The 21,828-nt window shown below is 34.5% G+C and overlaps 3 protein-coding genes across 10 annotated transcripts in view; 2 read left to right on the top strand and 1 right to left on the bottom strand.

Annotated features, from left to right (window-relative positions):
- LOC116343438 (tyrosine-protein phosphatase 10D-like) overlaps window positions 1-18,066 on the top strand; it is a 28,257-nt gene extending 10,191 nt beyond the window's left edge. The window contains exons 2-17 of one of the 8 annotated variants that reach the window (XR_004201334.1): window positions 3,938-4,184; window positions 6,135-6,241; window positions 6,331-6,502; window positions 7,433-7,480; window positions 8,946-10,043; window positions 10,120-10,551; window positions 10,621-11,726; window positions 11,798-12,104; window positions 12,257-12,274; window positions 13,006-13,249; window positions 13,333-13,519; window positions 13,598-14,012; window positions 14,161-14,259; window positions 14,324-14,449; window positions 15,118-15,759; window positions 16,138-18,066. Coding sequence is in view for 3 of the 8 variants with exons in the window: in XM_031771483.1 (XP_031627343.1) it covers window positions 3,938-4,184; window positions 6,135-6,241; window positions 6,331-6,502; window positions 7,433-7,480; window positions 8,946-10,043; window positions 10,120-10,551; window positions 10,621-11,726; window positions 11,798-12,104; window positions 12,257-12,274; window positions 13,006-13,249; window positions 13,333-13,519; window positions 13,598-14,012; window positions 14,161-14,259; window positions 14,324-14,449; window positions 16,138-16,169 (4,638 nt within the window). In the remaining 5 variants the exon portion in view is untranslated. Of the gene's footprint in view, window positions 1-3,937; window positions 4,185-6,134; window positions 6,242-6,330; window positions 6,503-7,432; window positions 7,481-8,945; window positions 10,044-10,119; window positions 10,552-10,620; window positions 11,727-11,797; window positions 12,105-12,256; window positions 12,275-13,005; window positions 13,250-13,332; window positions 13,520-13,597; window positions 14,013-14,160; window positions 14,260-14,323; window positions 14,450-15,072; window positions 15,760-16,137 lie in introns of all 8 variants that reach the window. The other 7 variants (XR_004201332.1, XR_004201336.1, XR_004201335.1 and 4 more) reach the window with 7 other exon arrangements.
- A 1,383-nt stretch (window positions 18,067-19,449) lies between these two features.
- LOC116343174 (39S ribosomal protein L19, mitochondrial) lies at window positions 19,450-20,660 on the bottom strand. The gene is made up of 3 exons (XM_031771091.1): window positions 20,507-20,660; window positions 20,235-20,442; window positions 19,450-20,169 (listed from the first exon to the last, which is right to left on the bottom strand). Exons 1-3 carry the CDS (start codon window positions 20,583-20,585, stop codon window positions 19,524-19,526), a joined length of 933 nt encoding a protein of 310 aa, XP_031626951.1. The 5' UTR covers window positions 20,586-20,660; the 3' UTR covers window positions 19,450-19,523.
- A 74-nt stretch (window positions 20,661-20,734) lies between these two features.
- On the top strand, window positions 20,735-21,410 carry LOC116343175 (zinc finger protein 593 homolog). The gene is made up of 2 exons (XM_031771092.1): window positions 20,735-20,935; window positions 21,002-21,410. The coding sequence occupies exons 1-2, from the start codon at window positions 20,840-20,842 to the stop codon at window positions 21,362-21,364; spliced, it is 459 nt and encodes a 152-aa protein (XP_031626952.1). The 5' UTR covers window positions 20,735-20,839; the 3' UTR covers window positions 21,365-21,410.
- The last annotated feature ends 418 nt before the right edge of the window (window positions 21,411-21,828 follow it).

Genomic DNA, 21,828 nt, shown 5'->3' with positions numbered 1-21,828 from the left:
AATACATACGTATATAAAAACATACACGTACACACAAACTGAGAGACAATAATGCCATAACGCCAACATATTGACATTTCGGTATTGTCTATGGTTGCTAAATGAATTGAAAATCTCATGCATAAGCGCTTACATGTACACCAAGTTGGTTCGGTATTTGAAATGGCTGATATACGTTCATTTTGTGCGACTCAAAAAGAGCTAAAGCCGGTCGCAAAGCCTTGAGTGTAGCAATTTTTCGTCGACAGCACGAATTTTCGTGTTTAATTGATGCATGAAACAACATTTACCATTTTATTATAACATATACATACATTTTTTCATGCTATAGATTTCAGTTGTTGCCAATTGCTTCCATCATTGACTTGTTCCCGTCATTGTTGACGTGCATTTTGTGTTCAATTTTAATTTTGCTTTTTTCGGTTCGAATGGTACGTGTGCTAGGTGTTTTGCTATGATACCAATTTCATGTATGCTGGTTCATTTTATATCGACTCCATTCGTTTTGCCTGGGCTAAAATAAACACAGAAAATTCGCTCTGTCTATCTATTACGTGTAGGAAACTCGAACTGACAATTTCTGTTGGGCTGATGAAATTTTGCATTATCATGGCGCGCTCAAACACAATTTCCGATTTTCATGCAATTTCTCCAATATACAGTTTTTTTCGGCAAAATGGAGTGCCGCTTCACGCGGTATTTTCGTTTTTTTTTTTGCGCAATCGGGTGAAATGCAAACAACTTTTCGAAAGTTTCTTTCATGCAAATGTCTTCCGGGATTTAAATATACTTGCTTCTCGAACCATGAAAAATATTTGACGCTTCCAAACGGATGAGCCATTTGACGACTGAATTGAGTGAGAAAAAAATACGAACGAAAAAACAACGTGTGAGGTAAATTTTAAAATGGATTTTTCAGCAGCGTACCTACTTTCCGAGAAAACTTCAACTTTTTACAAGGAACACACAACGTAATTTAAACGGAAAAAAGAGAGGAACCGACAACAAAAACTCATTCAACACTTATACGACACGGTTTGTTTGGAAACCAAGACATTGACTCATATATATGTCAACGTGCTATATTTTGTTGTTCGTTGATTGGCTAAAAAAATTGAATTAAGCTCACTTTTGTTTCACGAACTGAGAAGTTCACGAATTCATTTTCGGCTGAATAGCTCTCGTTTTAAAAAGTACATTCAGCTCTAGTTGAATTCTCAAGGTCGTTAAAACGTGCGCTAATGCAGCGCTTTATACGTTCCATTGTTGAAAATTCAATGTTTTTTTAAACGTTTCCCCTCCGCAAATGAAATCAGTGCCAAATGAACAAAACGGTTTTAGAATACAGCTAACAATGCATATAAAATGTCTATTGTGATGGGTTTTTTCTTATTCGATTAATTTGTTACGCATTAAAATGGAAATTCAATTATGTAATTGATGATTTGGTGCGCATCGAGTGCTAGAATCACTTTGAATTCGTTTGGGTCGGTTTGAATGGTTTTTATCTTTAGAAAAACAGCTTTGTAAATTTTGGATCGATAACTGAGTTGCCTCACGCAAAATTCAAATAAAGTTTTGTTACAAATTCGACCTACTTCCAGTTAGAATCATAACTGAAGCAAATTAAAAACAATGCCAATCGTCGACAATAAATAGACATTTTTTTACTGTTGAAATTCTTATAAATGCTCTTTTTCACACGTGCAGTGTGCCACCTAGAATGTGAATAGTTCGTGCACACCGAGCTTGTACAAAAACAATAACAACAAACACATAAATAATTAATATATAAATTACATTTATTTCACACTTCATTTGTCATCACTATGCACGTTCTGAACTTTTCACGTCAAAGTCAAACGTATAGATTTGCAAAAAGTGCTTTAGTTTTTCGTCATTTTTATTTTCTTGCGATATTTTCACAACTATTTGGAATTTCCTTTCAAACACTAATTGTAAATCTTCATTATGTAATTGCTAATACATTTTTGCAATCATGCGAAGTATGCAATTCTCATTAACGAAAAGGATATTTTCATTCCACAGAGACAATCGTTTTAATTTACAATGTAGCTGGTGTGCAATTATTACATTTTTCCCTGTGTATCTCGCTTCCTCTCTCTCTCGCTCTGCGAACCCAAGAAAAATGTAGTGAAATATTTCGATTTCGCACGAATAAAAGATTTCCTTGGAAATGCTACAATGATAGGCTTGGGGTGTCTGGCAGAGTACTTTCAACTGCTTTCAACCCAAGTTCAAATGCTGTCAAGGTTTCAGTTCAAAGAAAAAAAATTCGTTTGTCGAAAGTAAATCAACGGTGTCTGAACCAACGATGAAAAAAACGCCGACATGAGATTGAAGAATTATGGCTAGACATGAGACGATGATATGCCAATCTGCGCAGGCAGAAAGAAAAAAGCAACGCATTAGATAGACTTGATCACGCTTTGTTTCTCTTCCATAGACAAATGGATGTGTCGTTTCAAATTTGTCTATGCACATTAAAGCTGGCCGTACAAAATGACAGAAAATAAACGACACGATGACACGTCGATTCAATTGTTTGATATCAATGAATGCACAATTGCAAATTTGCATGATCCATTGTGTGATGTAATAAAAGGCAAATATGTGTACATTTGTCGCTACATTTAACTAATGCGTTTCATTGATTTCCATTTTCAATGAACGACGAAAGACACCGTACTTCCATTGTGCTGTGCTGAACATTTCTTCTTTCCATTCATATTCTATAAATATTACTCATCCACACACATTTTCATTGTGAATGTGGAAAATGGAGAAAAGCGGCGCTGTTACTGTTGTCATATCCATTTTCTCACTGTCGACATGACATACGTATAAAAAGCAGAGTAAGTACGGGAGTGATAGAAAATAGTACACACACACATATTCCAGACACTATGAGTTTTAAGAGGTTGGCATTAATCACGGCATGATTTATGCTTGGCGTTGACTTCGAGTATGAAAGAGCACTTTGCGCTCGAATGTCGAGTTTTTCCGTTATAAAAGCCGATGAATTGAAACAACAAAAAAAAGACGTAATCAAACAATGTGCCATAAGCTAAATAGTTGAAAATATTGTTTTACAATGTGTAGATGTGAGTACAAGTCTTTTTACTTGTTATAATGCCGCCGGTTCATATGTGCGCCATCGTTTTTTGGGTTTGAGTTGAATGCGGCACTGTTAATTATTAAGCCAATAACTACATTGGAGCCATACACCACTTAAGTTGCAACCGTATTGAGACAGTAAACAGTAGTTGTCTGTGTGGTGTCGAATATGCGAAAATAATCTTACCGAGATAAGTACCACTATGCTGTAGCTGCGAACGAACTGATATGAAATCCACTATTGACTTTTGTAAACATGAATTCGCTTTGGGATTATGTCTGCGTGCGATAAAATGAAGGAATTAAAAGAGAGAGAGAGAGAGAGAGAGAGAGAGAGAGAGAGAGAGAGAGAGAAAGAAAAAATAAACATAACGAAACACTTTTCGGAGATTCATTAGATTGCTATTGTCAGCCTAACATCCGTTTTGGGAAAAGTTCTCATTGCTTGCATATTTAAATGGCAACAAACTTTTCCTTGTCACGTAATTGTCTGAAAATCTATATGCAGAGCGTGTATGCCATTTTCTACAAACATTAGCCAAACGTCTTATGACTTTGCTTAATGCAGTTCCCAACTTTACCATGTGCCGACGACAAAACTTGGTGATTGAAAGTCTTTTAATGAAATATCTTCCCTGCATAATATTCACCCAACCCCCTGCAGTTACAGAACAGAAAAGTTTTTACAATATCCGTAGTAAAATTGATATATAGATTTCATTGGCGTCTCGACTACCAATTCATTCTTCTTTTTTTTTTTGTTAATAAAAATCGATTTTATCATTTTCAATTTCCGCAGATATGTTATAGTGCAGACATAGTTATTGAGATACCTGGTAATTTAGGACAAGACGATTCATCATATCGTTTAGACTATTATCCACCGTACGGTAATCCATTGCCAAATACAACGATTGCATCGAAAGATGTGGGCGACGAAATTCGATTCTCAAATGTTTTGGCTGGTACAAAATATAATTTCTGGCTTTACTACACCAATTCATCGCATCACAATCTGCTCGCTTGGACCGTTTCCATAACCACCGGTAAGTTCAAAATAACCATAAATTTTGTATGTTCGTGTTTTTCTTAAGTAGACGACATGCAATGTCTTGAACAAAAATTCGCTGACCTTTGCGTGAAAGTCTTTCACTGGAATTTATGAAAAAAAAAATAACACCAACAACAAACAAGAGTTTAGTGAAAAAGTTGTTCAATAAATTTTTGATGCGAAAACGATGAAGAGAAAAAGCGAAAAAAATGAGAAAATCTCATTGAATATTTTATTCGATTGAAAAACAGTTTACACAGACTTCTGTCATGCATAAAAACGAAAAGATACACTTGCCTGATTGATTTTTTTAAAAAAAGAAACTTCCTTTCAATTTGAGTGGATTGAATTTTATATAAATGGAGCCTGTTATCGTCGTTTCAAGTAAATTAAACGAACGAAAACAACCGAAAAATCGTAACATTCTGTATATAGTGCGTTATTGCCGATTATATCATTTCCGTCGTCGTTCGAAAGGAAATTGGCTTAGAAAGTGAGCAACAGAGACACTTGTCGCTTGCCGAAAACCAACCTTTTCGACCTATCGCACGACATTTTCTATCGTTGTTCAACTGTTTACATATGTGAACACGGAATGAAAAACGAGCACGGATTTAAAGACAAACATCTAAAAATAGCATTGATTTCTTTAGATACCGATCTATCATTCTACATTTATATGCAAGATTTGAGCCAGCTGCACTATGCTGCTTAAGACTCAACCAATGTGCATGTGTATATGGGGAGAAAAATACAAATAGACATATGTTTTTTGTTATCCGATGTCAGTTGATCCGGAACACATGTGACATTTCACGTTTTGGTTGAAATAAAACGAAGACGACAAACGAAATCGAAACAAACAGACAAACTTTATTCTTGCCTCCGGTCAAATGTGTCGGCAAATGAAATATTGACTGTCGAACACCGAATTAAATTGTATTGAATATAGTGATTATTATTTGGATGCTTAGCAATCGTAAACGTCACATCAAAAGCGATTCGTGTTCGAAGTCGGTCAATAATATGTTGTTTATACATTGTTGTTTTCAATCTAGGGGAGAGAAACCAATGCTAGTTTTTCTAGTTTATAGCTAATTTACTAGTTTTTAGCTAATTTACTAGTTTATTGCTTGAATAATCTAATAATGCTAATATTCCTTTATGAAATTGCTAGTTTTCTAGTTTTTTGTTCTGTCAAATGACAATCAAATGATTGTACTGACACAATGAAGTATTCTGACGTTTTGTTGTTCAGACATATTTTTATGTGTTTTGAATAAATATACACTTATAATAGTGAAAATTAGTTTAATTATTCTTTTTTAACACAAAATCGTGCATAAAGTACTTGTTTCTTTCAATAGTCGACTTGTAAAATTGATTTAGTCACCAAATCATGGCAGAATATCAAAATGGCGGATCAAATAATTTTTGCTAATTTTTGCTAATTTTTCTAGTTTTTGCTAGTTTTTTTCTAATTTTCCTAGTTTTTACTTGAAATATAAAAAACTAGCTAATGGTTTCCGTCCCCTAGTTTTCAATCGAAATAAATGTAAATGACCAGATCAGGTGAATAGTTGATATTCAACCGATAAAACAGTCTTCAATGAATCGTTGAAAACTCGTTTTGACACTCGGTTTTTATCAAATGGTTACTATTAAAAAAAAAATGTATTATAAATCGAAATCGACTTGGAGTCGGGTCCACCTCGCTATATCAAATCGAATTAATTAGAGAGGCATTTCTTTGGCTGTAATAGTCAAGTGCAAAGTAAAGTGAACATATAAATAAACATCGACCGACTGGCTTTCATAAATATGATAATAATTCAAATATATTTGTCGAGCCATAAACGATGGCTATTACGCTTCATATCGAATTAATAATGTATGATAATTGATGGCAATTCGAAAGTAAATTGTATGCATTTTATGTTAACAGCACCAGATCCACCGTCAAATTTATCGGTGTCGGTGAAGAGCGGCAAATCGGCGGTCATCTCGCTAAGTCCCCCATCCAAAGGCAACTATTCATCGTTCAAATTGCGGGTAAGTACACTGGATTGTTGACCATTCACACAAAGTAAACCGATAATTAAATTTGCAAATGAATTAATTCAATTTATACGCACTTCTAGATATTGGGCTTATCCGATGGATTCGTTACGAATCGAACCATTCCAATTGAAGCCAACGAGCTACAGTACAATGTACGCGATTTATCGCCAGGGGCCAGCTATCAAGTCCAAGCATTCACCGTCTTTGACAACCGAGAATCGGTGGCATATACTAGTCGCAACTTTACAACAAGTAAGTTTAAAGTCCATTTATTACTTTGTATTTCAGTCACACGTACACACACAAATGATTGACCATTTATCATCGAATAGAAGAAAAATACATACTCACAGATATAACAACAAACTCATTAAGTAATTAAGTAATGGTGATTTTTTCTAAAGAACTTCTGTCCAATTACAATTGTTTGATAAATCGATTTGAAGTTCGTTGAAAGTATAATGCGTTTTTTAAACCAAAAAAATCGTTTTATGCATATAACTTGATTGATGAGATGTGAATGCGTCATATTCATTGCAAACCAATTATTGGTATGGTGATAAGTAAATTAAAATCAAATTAACATCGCACAACGTCATGTAATTATTTAGTGGTGTGTTGTTCGGCCAGTTAAACCCCGTGCAAATATGCTAACTGTGTGTTAAACTAGCTCATGGAAAATAAATGTTCGAATAAGTTGTGAAACAGGTAAAATAACAGCGTAGAAGAATGAAATAAAAAAAAACATTCCTAACCATGGATAAAACTTAATCTTATACTCGTGATTAATAATAACATTAACTAAACATTGAAAAACGAAAACATTTTTTTTTTTTCAATAGCAAAAAAAAAACTTTTTCACTATAACACATTTAATGCTTTTTTTCTCTCTGTTTCTCCATTTAACTCACTTGTATCACTTGGTTATCGGGTAACATTGTTTACTTTGGCTTGTTTGACGAATAAACGAAAAATGAAAAAAAAAAATTGCGTGACGAAATTCATGTAAACACTTTGGAAAATTGGCGAATCTAACAAAACAATCATTTTTTTCTCTGTGTGTCTGGCGGGATTTTGGTGTATTGCAATCGCGCACAAACCTAATAACTTTGAAACACGATATACTAACCACACAAATACACCAACCAAACATTTAAAAAAAAAAAATTCACGAAAACTCAGTGAAAAGAATACGTCACAAAGACCTGTTGGATATTAAAATACTCAGAGGTATACTTAGTGAGGCTGAAAAGGGCCTATATTTTTGTCGAAATACATTACTTTTACCTCATCATTTTGTGTGCACTTGAACATTGTATTATTTCATCGTGTGTTGCGTGAAAACGTCATTTGTTAGCTTTTTTCGTGCATTTTTCAATTTGTTCATTTGTCGTTATAACATTTTAATCTGTTTTTCACCGCTTTTTTTATCGTAGTATGCAAAGTACATATATACTCATTGCGCAATTTTAAATTTAAGCGTTGTGTTTTTTTATCTGCATTTTCCGCTGTGATTTTTTTATTTGATTTGTATAGATTACAGTTTAATTTCTTTTGGCTAGTGTAACATTTTTCTCTTTGCTTTTTTTTTTTAATTGCGTCGCACGATCATTTTGTTATTATGAATTGAATAGTTTTTAGTTTTCTGATTTCATTCGGCTTTCGGATCATTCAATCGCTTCGTGTCACTATTTCTATTGAGAACATTCTCGAGAACATACATTATCAATTGTAAGATTTTGTTGCGCAATCGATAGAAGAAAAAATAGCGCTCACATGATGACATTGTATAATTTATTAGCCAATTCTATTGGAATGGTGATATTTCATTTGTGATTCTGTTATTTATTATCCAATTTTGTCATTTATTTTGCTTTTGCCTTTTCGTAATTTATCGAATCGCAAACGAATGTGTATGTGAGCGCAAATGCATGAAAATGTTAGACTGTTGAATGGCAAATTCTTTGTTCCGATTGAGTTCAAATAAATGTTGCTGCTTTTTTGATCGAATGCGATATTTGCTTCCGTTATATATATAGATATATCGAATGTATGAACAACATTTTGCGTTAACAGTAAATGACATAACGATAAAAATAGTTTTGCGTTGAATTTTTCGTTCTCATGGTTCTATTGTTTATTATTTGATATACATCATCATCATGGGTTTTAATGAATGCATGAGAAAATTCCAAATGAAACTGAGAAAAGTACAAAGTTTCGCATATAGCATAATCACACATTGCATTGTTATGTGAATTATAATTACAGCGATCACATTTTCATAAAAAAAATAATGGCCAATATGTACTGGAAAATAAGCGATCAAACAACACTTTATTTGGTTTTTTTACATCATTAGCTCATATTCTACATGGATGTTTGTGATTAGAAATCAACAAATTTGAATGACGGAACGTTTGAATGAATTGTTTGCGGGCTATTATTTCCTCATACATTTTTGTCTATACTGCACACTTACAGCAATCACTAATAATTGGAAATAGAATTGTCTGTGCTGTCAGATGTTTGTTTTCAGTTTTAATGACATTTAGTTTCTTTGCACGTGTTTATTCATACCATATTTTTTGTTATTCATTAAATTTTTATTTTTTATTTTTCGGTTAAAATTAGTTTGTTTTTTATAGTCAATGAATATTTACAACAATTTTTATATTCCATTTGCTTTGTTTAGAGCCAAATACACCAGGCAAATTCATTGTTTGGTTTAGAAATGAAACAACATTGCTTGTTTTATGGCAACCACCATATCCGGCTGGTATCTATACACATTATAAAGTATCAATCGAGCCACCAGATGCGATGGAAAGTGTTTTATATGTGGAGAAAGAAGGCGAACCGCCAGGTCCAGCACAAGCTGCATTTAAAGGTTTGGTACCCGGACGCGCTTATAATATTTCCGTTCAAACAATGTCCGAAGATGAAATTTCATTTCCAACTACCGCACAATATCAGACAGTACCGTTAAAACCGTTGAACGTAACATTTGACAAAGAATCAATAACGTCGAATGGTTTTCGTGTAATATGGGAGGCTCCGAAGGGATTGAGCGAATTCGATAAGTATCAAGTATCAATATCGAATTCACGACGTCAACAGAACGTTCCGCGTACCGGTGATTCGGTTACTTGGCTTGAATTCAGAGAGAACTTGGAACCAGGTCGAACATATCAAGTAACAGTGAAAACGGTATCAGGGAAAGTCACATCGTGGCCTTCAACTGGTGATGTTACATTGCAACCGTTGCCGGTTATTAATCTTCGATCGTATACCAACAATAAAACCGGCCTCGTTACCATCTCTTGGGACCCCGATGAAGGGAGCTATGAAGAAGAATATAAAATTAGCTATCATGAAGTTGAAACATTTAACGGTGATTCCAGCACAATGAATACAAATCAAACGAGCTATGTATTGGAATCACTTTTACCCGGTCGAAACTATTCGCTAACGGTACAAGCAATTTCAAAGCACATGGAATCAAATGAATCAACTATCTATGTGGTTACACGACCATCATCGCCAATCATCGAAGATCGGAAATCAATTAAAGAAGGTTTGAACATCAGCTGGAAGAGTGACGTTAACTCGAGACAAGACAAATACGAAGTGATTTACTATCGAAACGACACTGGCGAAGAGAAAACATTCACAACAACCGATTCACGGCTTATCATCCGCAATTTGTACTCTGGAGCTGGTTATGAAATCAAAGTGTTTGCCGTTAGTCATGGTCTTCGATCCGAACCACATTCATACTTTGTGGCTGTTTGTAAGTATTTTTATTGAAACTATTTCTTGACTATGTTATGAACTAAAAACCATTTTTATTTATCTACTGTAAACAGATCCAAATCCACCGCAAGATATGACTATCGAAAAGGTGACAAGTAATTCGGTGCTTGTTCATTGGTTGCCACCAAAAAAGAGTGAATTTTCATCGTATGTCATTCGGTATCGTACCGAAAGCGAAAAAGAATGGCTACCATTGCCATCGGTAACAACCACAGAAGCTGATGTCACCGATATGACTCCAGGCGAAAAGTATACGATTCAAGTGAATACGGTGAGCTACGGTGTCGAAAGTCCAAATCCACAACAAGTTAATCAAACCGTGCGACCTAATCCAGTTTCGAATATTTTCCCATTGGCCGATTCAACCAATATCACACTCGAATGGCCACGACCTGAAGGTCGGGTTGAAACTTATGTACTTTCATGGTGGCCATCAGAAAGACCAGAAGAAGTTCATACGAAAAATATGTCGGAGGCGAATGTTTGTGAGTATTTGAGTCAATTGGATTTGTGGCGAATGTTTATATAATTGTTTTCTTTGTTTTGTTCCACAGCACTGATTGATATCAATAAAAAAGTCGAGGATCAGCCCATCGTTCGTGTTTTGATTGGTGATTTAATGCCTGGAGTTGAATATAGATTCGATATCCATACCATTTCGTACAATTTGATAAGTGATGTAACTCAGTTATCTGCCCGAACATTGCCTCTGATTTTGTCCGAGGTGTTGGTGGTGAATAATCACGGTGAACGAGATACAGTGACTTTAAGCTATACCCCAACACCGCAAAAGTCTTCCAAGTTTGATTTGTATCGTTTCTCGCTCGGCGACCCCGACATTCCGGACAAAGAAAAATTGGCCAATGACACCGACCGGAAGGTTACATTTACCGGTCTAACGCCAGGGCGTTTGTACAATATCACCGTGTGGACGGTTAGTGGTGGTGTTTCAAGTCTTCCGATTCAACGTCAAGATCGAATGTATCCAGAGCCGATAACAAAATTAAACGCAACACGTATAACACCCGAACAAATCACACTAAACTGGGACATACCACAAGGCGAATACAATTCATTTGAAATCCAGTATTTACGTTCAGACATTGAATTAACTGTCAACATTACGAATCACAATCATATCACAATATCGAATCTAAGACCCCATCGTCAATATACATTTACCGTTGTTGTACGGTCTGGCACTGAATCAAGTGTATTGCGTAGTAGTTTACCAGTGTCGGCGACATTCATGACTAAAGAATCTGTTCCGGGAAGTGTTAATAGATTTTCACCCATCGATATTCAGCCGAGTCAAATTACATTTGAATGGTCACTTCCAAGTACCGAACGAAATGGTGTTTTACAACAATTTTCAATAACATATGGCTTGGAGGGATCGTCACACACTCAGGTCAAAGATTTCAAACCCACCGAATTACAAGGTACAATTTACAATTTACTACCTGGACGCTCGTATGCGTTCCATATTCAAGCCAAGACAAATGTTGGCTACGGACCGGAAACTATGTGGAAAGAGAAAATGCCGATTTTATCACCGCCAAAACCCCCACCACAAGTGGTCCCAACTGAGGTCTATCGCAGTTCGTCATCGATTCAAATTCGATTCCGGAAAAATTACTTTTCTGATGCAAATGGACAGGTGCGTGTTTGGAAAATGGTCAACTTTTTTTTGAATACATTAGAAAAATGCGTTTTTTTACAAATTTGCAGGTGAATATGTATACAATCATCATTGCGGAGGATGATTCAAAGAATGCATCCGGTCTGGAGATGCCAAGTTGGCGTGATGTTCAAGCGTACAGTGTATGGCCACCGTATCAAGTGATTGAACCATACTATCCATTCAAAAATAGCACCATCGAAGACTTTACAATTGGCGTCGAGAACTGTGAAAATCGTTTCAATGGCTACTGCAATGGACCGTTGAAATCAGGCACCACATATCGTGTTAAAGTTCGAGCATTTACTGCAGCCGATAAATTTACAGACACTTCATTCAGTTTTCCCATACAAACGGGTAAGTTAGTTTTGTTTATGAATCATATGCGAGATTACGATATATAAATAGCAACAAACAAACTATAATTCTTGAACCAATTTTACACCGTATTTCAAAACACACATGTCCGTATCAAATCCGTCTATGTTGATCCAACAATCAAACAAAAGATCTCTTGTATATGATGGGTAAGCTTAAATTATCGACATTGTACGCATTTAAGAGCGCTTGTCTGTTATAATTTTATACCTGAATGCATTTGCTACGGAATTATTTATTTTTGATTTTCTGCATTTATTCTCTTCCTTGATTTATTTCATAAACGAGCATGATTATAATTTATATCGCAGTTTATTGCTTGCTTGTGAATCTCTTCATTTGTCAATTCCCGTTTATTTCTACCAAAATAATTTTAAACGACAGGTTCTTTTGAAATCTATTTTCGTCACGCCTATTTCTATGCCACGTTAAGTGTATGTGTGTGTGCATGCATTCTGAGACTAAATGTGTGCCAAATGTCACCGCAAATGTTTTTTAATGATAATTTAATGATGATTTGTGTACTTAAAGTAAATTTAAGTGTCAAATGATGTAGAAAAAAAACAATTTCTGCACGCAAGTCTCCCCTAAATCATCACACAAAATTGTACATTTGGCGTGCAACGAACGACCGCAATAGTTGATTTGTTTTCAAGAGAATTTTACTGAAAACTTTTTTTTTGTGTTCATTTTGTCTATATAATAAACATTGGAGTTTTAAAGCTATTTTTCAAATTTAACTAAATCATACACAGTTTTTCCAACTAAACATACGCAATTAAATATTCAATGTGAATTTTATAATTTATTTGCTTGCTTGCTTTTCTCACATAAATACTGAAATGTTCATATGCATTAATCATTTGCTATATTCGCATAGATCAAGATAATACATCGTTGATTGTGTCGTTGGCCGTGCCGTTTGCACTATTTTTTGCATTTTGTGTAATCGTATCCATTCTGTACGTGCGACGAAAACGGCACGGCGGTCGCCGAACAACCAAGGAATCACGAGCCAATGATAATATGTCATTACCAGACAGTGAAGTTGAAACCAGCCGCAAGATTTATCTCAAGAATTTCTCCGAACATTTCCGATTGATGTCGGCCGATTCAGATTTTCGGTAAGAAATAAATTAGACTCTTTCACTTTCGTTTTTTTAGTGAGAAAGGAAGTAATTTTCATATTTTTCTTGATTATTTACAGTTTCAGCGAAGAGTTCGATGAGCTCAAGCACGTTGGTCGTGATCAACCGTGTCAATTTGCTGTGTTGCCATGTAATCTACCTAAGAATCGATTCACAAACATCCTCCCGTACGATCATTCTCGCTTTAAATTGCAACCGGTTGATGATGACGAAGGTTCGGACTATATCAACGCCAATTACGTACCAGTAAGTATTCAAAATTGAGATCTCCTAAGAAATGTCGTCTTTAAACACCGATTTTTTTTTTATTTTCAATTTTTATAGGGTCACAATTCACCTCGAGAGTTCATCGTGACACAAGGTCCACTACATTCGACACGTGATGACTTTTGGCGTATGTGCTGGGAAAGTAATTCGCGTTCAATTGTAATGCTAACACGATGCTACGAGAAAGCCCGCGAAAAATGCGATCAATATTGGCCGTTGGATACGGATCCATTGCACTATGGTGACATAAAAGTGCAAATGCTTAACAATAGCCATTATCCGGATTGGATAATCACCGAATTAATTGTGAGTCGGGGCAATGAACAGCGAACCGTTCGTCATTTGCACTTCACAACGTGGCCAGATTTTGGTGTTGTACCGCCACAAACATTGGTACGATTTGTACGCGCTTTCCGGGATCGAATTAAACCGGATCAAAGGCCGGTGGTCGTGCATTGCAGCGCCGGAGTTGGTACGTAACAACACATTTATTAGATTGCAATACAATTCATGCGCGAAGTGGTTCAGTGCATACAATGCATATGCATGCAAATGAACCGATACTCTTGAAGAAAACCCACTTTGATATAATACTAATGAGGTTACTTTGTTTATTACAGGTCGCTCCGGTACATTCATTGCGCTCGATCGATTGCTACAGCAAATTAAAGTTTGTGATTTTGTTGATATTTTCAATATCGTGTACACCATGCGAAAAGGTAACTATTTTTTTCTAACCGAAACTAAGATCGAATAACACAATACGATTTAATTATTCCTCAGAACGTGTATGGATGGTTCAGACCGAATCACAGTACATTTGTATTTATCAGTGTTTGTTGACAGTCCTCGAAGGAAAAGAGAACACCAGTCCAATTAGGGAAATTCACGATAATCAAGGATACGAAGGTAAGTCCATTTGATGACTAAATTTCATTTTGAAAATTCTCTGTCTGGACACATCAACCATAACTCTTTATTGAAATTTAAAAAAAAAGTGAAATCGGAAAGAAGTAATTGTTGATGTATTCCATTGTGAAACTAAAATTCCTGTGTGCTAAAAATGTGATGAAATAAATTGATTAATATCGTTTATCGTTCCAAAAAAAAAAAGCGATCAAAATTATAACCAAAACCAAATTAACATTGCCCCATGCTGTTTAGATTACATTCAACACGTTCGACTAATTATATTTTTGGGTTTTCTTCTTCTCTTTTTCTCTCTGAATTTAACTCTTTCAAAATGCAAACAAAATGGATAATATTGTCTATTTAACGCCTGTGACTAAAATTCTCTTTCGATCATATAACACACATAATTGCCTCTGCGCAAAAACAAACACACTCAACGCAATAAATCTGTGGTAAATGGTGGTAAATTTATGAAAAAAAAAAATGCACAAACATGGCACTTTTATTTTATTGTTTTTTTCACTCACATGCACGCAACTGAACACATTACTATTTTTTATTCCCTTTGGTTTTTTTATGTTTAAAATTTATAAATAATAATATTTGAAAAAAAAAAAAAGAAAAAGACTTACTAACTGATCAAGAAAATGGCACTATTGCAATAGTTAAAGCGATTGATACAAGCTTGCAAGATGATGACGGCAGCACAACGAATTGGAAAGGAGAGAGATGACAAGACGAGAATGCCAACAATAATAGCATGCTTATTATTGTTAATACGGCATTCGAGGAACCAGTAAAAAATTCGGATGAAGAAACAGCACAGGCAACGAACGATGAAAATGCCATCGTTCAAGACATCGAATTGGCGGTCATGAGTATGGATGAAAGTTTAAATAGTTCAAATGAAATCAATGAAAGTCCAATCGATGGCGAAGAAATCGACACCAGTGATAATAATACCACAAATAATACACAAACCACAGCCGAATGTGACGATCGATTACTACCGATTGAACAGAAACACATACGAAATGGTAGCGGAAGTAGTAACTATGATGATTATGAGGCAGACGAAAATCTCTCAATAAGTGTCGACGAATTACGAAAGCACAATGGCGATTATGGTATACAAGACGTTCAAAATGCAGACGAAACACGAAAATTGGTCAATGGTGAAAATGGCAGCGAATTAGAAGACTGCGATTATTATTCCGATGCTGATAATGATGCTGATGTCGAACAACATCGGGCGGACATAATAAAATTTAATGGTGGTGACGGGATTATAGCTAATCATTTTATTGGTTTGTATTTTTACATTTCGTTCATCTCACACTTATCTTTATGTACATATACGTTAAGCACATGCTTAGTAGCGGGGAATATTTGGGGATTCGCTTAATGCATGCATTACTAGTTTAACAATGGTTGAAAGGGATCCGTTTTTTATGGGGTAATGACTAACTTCCACAGTTCCCGGTTCTCACATTCTATTTTCATTACATTGTTTTCATCAACATCTTGTTTTGAAACTGTTTCAGTTTGTTTGATAAAGTAAAAAATGTATATCCCCTTTGGCTTTTTTTCTAGATTAGAACAAAAAAACAGCATGGATTTCAATGACATAAAAAATGAATTGTTTCAATTAATTCACATTTAAATCATTCTTTTTTCTTCAACAGATGATGAAGGCATCGCCGAATCGGGAATGTGATTTCATGAAGTCATTATGTAAAAAGAAAATTATTCATATTATTACTACGGAAACGAATAACAACAAGGCCAACTATATTTACACATTATTTTTAAATTTTATATAATCATTTTTCAATCGAGTTTTTTTTTTTTTTTTAACGTAAAATTCTGTTTTATATCCAAAAACATGGATAGCAATTGAACAAATAGCCATTTTAGATGGTAACGAAAGGTGGATCACTTAACTATAATAATAACCATATGAACAAAACTATCAAAACTATATTAATGGATTATAATTTTTATGACGTTCCTCCATCGCAAATAGTTTTTGTTGTTGTGAAAAAGCAATTGTAAAAAAAAAATATGAAGAAATACTATAAGACGATCGATTTTAAAGTCATCGAACAAAAAAAAAATGCTTGTATAGAATTTGATGTGATCGATGGTGTTTGTGTAATTAAGAATTTAATAGATATTTTAAATAGACGACAAAACGCCGTGCAATAGTGCTCGATTTGTGCGATTTTAATCAAAATTTATATACATACATAATATTCATAAACATATACTATATATATATTCATATATTATCGGATAATACTAAAAACAATCGAAATCGGCAGATGAGTAATCGATTAGATTTCCAATGTATGCAAATTTAATAACATCACGACGTATATTAAGCTATCACTTGATATTTTCCATAATTTTGGCCGTTCATCCAAAATAATTTTCAATCAGATCGAGTGATGGCGCGGCCAATGGGCCCGATGCGGGGCACATTAATGCAAGATTTCTTTAATTTTCCCTATTTTACAATTAATTTTGCGTATGGAAAATGATTTATTTACAGTTGTATATGTTAACATTGGTATTGATCTGATCCTCTTATTGGTTAGATCTATCTATTTGTTTCGATTGCACAAATTTTTTTTGCAATTGTTTTGTTTACTAGATTGTTTAAAGTTTATATATAAATAAACAAACACACACAAAAAATCATAAGTAACCGAACAAAATTCAATTATCATGACATCACAAATTTGGCATAAAAAAAGCTCATTAAACTCTCTTTAATTACAATTGTGTTGTGATGGATTTATAAATGACAGCATTAACTTTTGAATGTATTCGAATTGTCTTTATTTCTGTTTTATTTAAATGTAAAAGTCTTGTACTGTGCCTGTCTCCTCGTGTAAATTTACCTCTTTTTAATGTAGTAGACTAGATAAATGTATCAAATGTAGCCAATTCTTCGTTTCGTTTTATTTCTTCAGCATACAGTTATATCGAAATATATCTATGTGTATTGAGTAACTTATACCTTTGATCGATTTTCTATCATTTAAAAAAAAAACAACAATGGAAAACAATCAACAATTTTTGACATGTCTTTTTTGAAACACAAAATCGACTACGAAAATATAAAATACAACATGTAAAACACCGATTCAAAGTTCAAAACAATAGTCTTTCCCAACTAAATATATGCAATAACTTCCCCATGACGACATTTTGAGAATGACCTACCATTTTTGATACATTTTTTTTAACATTGTAAATCCCGTCCTCCATGTAGCGATAAAGAACACCGTAGAATCGATCCGAATCTCATACAAATTTTCACAAAAAAACATGTATTACGTCAGTAGTATTTAATCATTATAATGAAGCGTAAAATGAGAACGAAAAAGGATGAAAGTAGACGAGGAAGTATTAGTGTAATTTTAAACGGTATTATTTACAAAATGTCTTTCTTTTTATTTTAGTCACTATTTTGTAAAATTGTGAATCAAATCGATATTGTTTATAAAATATTCAGCAATATAGACCATGATAAGAACGCATTGAACAAAACAAATTGGAGTAATAAAATCGAGAAAAAATACTAATTAAACATATCTTTTAAAATATCCAAAAATTTAGTTCTTTTTGATTTTTATTTTGTTTTATTCTTCAATGGCATGATCTTATATTCAAATATGGACAAGTTCAAACAGCGGTGAGGCAAATACCAATGCGTAAGGGTAAGGAATATTTTGTAAGCTCATTTTTTTCAAGATTTATTTACATTTGATTATCCGAGATGAAAGCGAGACTTCTATTCACAACTTATTGAAATGTAACACCACCATACAAAATATGCTGACTGTCAGCACTTTTTGTATGGCGGTGTTACATTTCAATAAGTTGTGAATAGAAGTCTCGCTTTCATTCTGGGACATTCATTTTAAAAGTAAGTCATATTCTTCAATAAAATCTTCTCAAAATGGCAAAAATCGCCCTTTTTCGTGCTTTTGTGATATGAACTCTTTTGTTTTAATTTGACATTATGAAAAATCTAGGGGGTGTAAAAATAAGAAACTTTGATTTTCTTCCAAAATCCCTAGAAAATCAAAAGAATTTTTCGCCCATTTCGGAAATTGATGCCCAAAAAAGGTCCTCTTTTTTTCTCCAAAATCCGAAAGAAATACTTTTTTCAGTGCCAAAACTACGAAAATTCAAGGGATTCATTTTGAATAGAGACAATAGGGGGAATCCTAGGGGAAATGATCTATTCGCGAATAGACAAAATTTATTGATTGTATGATAAAGTTGTCATTTTAGTACACACCGAAATTATGCCCCATAAGAGACTGTATAAAATGCAAAACTGTAGCACTGCTAGCGCCACTACGGACAACTATGGAGCTCTAGTCCGTTGGTTGCAACTGAGCAAAAGTCTTTTCACTATTTGGCGGCAACTTAGTGTAGATTACATTGTAATCCGTCGTGGCGCTAGCAGTGTGACAGTTTGGGCATAATTTCGGTACGTTTTAGTAAAATAATTCAAGAAATTCGCATACAATTCGCAAGCTATTCGCAAAAAGTTATCACAATCAAACTATATAATATACGCTTGCAAACGAACCAAGTGAATAGCGGCGACGCAAGAAAACGAAGTGAGTGAATAGCGGCAACGGAAAACCTTTTTTCTTTCGTTCGTTGTCGCTATTCACTCATTTTGTTTTCGTGCGTCGCCGCTATTCACTTGGCTCGTTTACAAGCGTTCATAATTTGATACATACAAAACATACAAATATTGCGAATTGTCTCACGTTCATAGCGTTTTGTTTGCGAATTGTTTTTTAAATCACAACTTTACTGGCCCATCGCTTACAAATCAATTCGCATAAAATTCGCAAAATATCGAATAATTCGCTGTTTTCTGATCGAGATCCGATCCCCTAGGGGGAATCTATGACACAAGTACTATTACTGTACCGAAAAATGACTTTTTTGCTTTTTTTGGATTTCATTTATTAACACATTTTGATTGCAATAAAAATTAACATATAAATCGAATCTAAATTTAAAACCATTTGACAATTTAATTGGATTTCTTCGGTTTTACAAACATTTTCGAGCGTTTTTGCACTTGTCGTTGTTGCCGCAACCTATTCAAATGTGGATAAATTTCCGAATAGATTTCCAGTTGCTCCTCCTCAGGAATGGTTGACCGATAGTCTCTCATAAGATCATATTTCAACCATGGTTCTTCTCGTGCAATTTTCTGTGCCCGCATTTTGTCTGTAATATGTTCGTTGATGCTTTCTAATTTGACGCCTTTTAAATTTTTCCGCTCCCAGCGTTGCATCCATGGTCTGGGTCTTAAAGTAATTTGAATTGTATTGACTGGCACGGGTTCGTATTCTGGATGCTGCTTCGTTTCCATATTCATATCAAAGGTACTGTATTCAAGTGGAGCATCGCGTAAATAGTAAAGTTTATCATCAAGACGTTTTTCCAATAGTAATACTTCGATTTTTTGAATGGTTGGATCGTAAAGTTCATATTTGATTTCAACACCTTGATTATCGACGGCATTGCGCAGCACAAAGAATGAACGTAATCCGCACAAACCTCTATCGATGCAAATACCCACAAAACGTGTTGTTTTACCAATTGAATGCTGGTCAGATGAAGTTACTGCCAATATTGAACCCACATAAAATTCCGGAATGTCTATATGCGCCCTGAATACATTCAAATTTCGTTAGTAATCAATGGGAAATTGGCATTGAATATTTTCCACAATTACCTGCGATTGATCATGTCTTGACGTTCTAGCTTTTCTCGAATTGGGTGTCGATATTTCGGTTCTGGATCCGGCAAAAATTCGGGGTATACAAATCTACTGTTTGGTGGAATAGATTCGGTTGGAGTATTTACAGTTCTTTCAGTTTTCAGTCCATCCTCCTTGGTTGGTTGTGCTGCTTCAGCAGAGCAAAACCGACTGTGCAAACTAACTGTACGAGGGAACATTTTATTATTAAGTTAATTTGTGTGAAATAATCGATGATTTCAACTTACATGCCGATAAAACTTTTGAATGGCCATTCGTTTTCAGCAAATGACCAAGCTGAAACGTTGATCTTGAGAAATTTATCATTTTTTTATTGCAAAGAGACTTTAAAAACGAAAATATTGTATCAGTTATTGAGATACACTGACATAACCTCACAGCAATCATTTGACATTATGAATGCTTAGCCCGAAAAATGTGAGTTTCAATGAAAATGAAACTGTCATTCATATGTCAAACGCAGGCACGTTGTTATTCTAATTCATATTACGTCTTAGCGCACGAACGATTTGATTTTGTTTAGATTTTCGAATTTATTGTAATTCAATAGACGAATTGAAATGGGAAAGCCACAGCGAAGACGAAAAGTACATTTCGGTGATACACATCTACAGCGCAGATGGAGAACTCGAAGTCGTAAGCGAGATTTGGATCAGGTACAAAAAACAGCAAAAAACGAAGAGCTTGTGATCAAATATTGAATATGGAAATTTTCGTTTCAGATTGACGACGATTTGAAAACAAAATCAGCCGATCTGTTGAATCAAAATGTTGATTTGGAGAAGCCGGGTTTCGCTCAATTTTATTGTTTGCATTGTGCAAAGTATTTCATCGACGACCATTCGATGCAGGCTCATTTCAGAACAAAAGTGCACAAACGACGTATGAAAGCATTGGAATTGGAACCATACTCAATCGAAGAATCAGAACGTGCCGCTGGCCATGGTAGTTTTAAAAAAGCTGAAAAACGTATCATCGAAACTCAACCGAGCAAAGAGGAATTCGCAAAGGGAAAACGTGTTGTCGTGCAAAAAGTCAACGACATTGATACCGAAATGAAAGAAGATGATGAAAACTTAGGTTAATTCAAAATAAAGAGATAATCATTTACTTTGGTTACATATAACATGACGGATTAGTTTTTTCATTTATTCATGAGAGTGAATACGAGGTCTCTGCCTACAAAAACACAGAGGAAAAACAACGAAAATAAATTTATTGAAAAACTTTGTATATAAATACTTCGCGTCTACGTTTAAACTATTGACACCAGGGTGAGCTGTCAGTCACTTGTAAACCAAGTAGTACTTTGCCAATCGCGAAGTGATGGTTCAATTCTGAACTTTAGGTAGAATGTCAAAAGGTTTGTTTACTTTGTTAAATCGGTTGGACGATATGTGATACAAATTAAAAATGACTGTCGCTATGTTAATTTTTTGGAAAAAATCATTTTGTTTCACATTGAAGTGAATTGAAATGTGAATAAATTTGATAAAGAATTATTAAATTCGTAAAATTAAAAATCGATTTATTGAATTTGATTCGGTTA

Source organism: Contarinia nasturtii, unplaced genomic scaffold, assembly GCF_009176525.2.
Source record: "Contarinia nasturtii isolate CC-2019 unplaced genomic scaffold, AAFC_CNas_1.1 Cnas_scaffold_993, whole genome shotgun sequence".
In the NCBI taxonomy this organism is placed as follows: domain Eukaryota; kingdom Metazoa; phylum Arthropoda; class Insecta; order Diptera; family Cecidomyiidae; genus Contarinia; species Contarinia nasturtii.
This window is presented reverse-complemented; position numbering and strand designations above follow the sequence as displayed.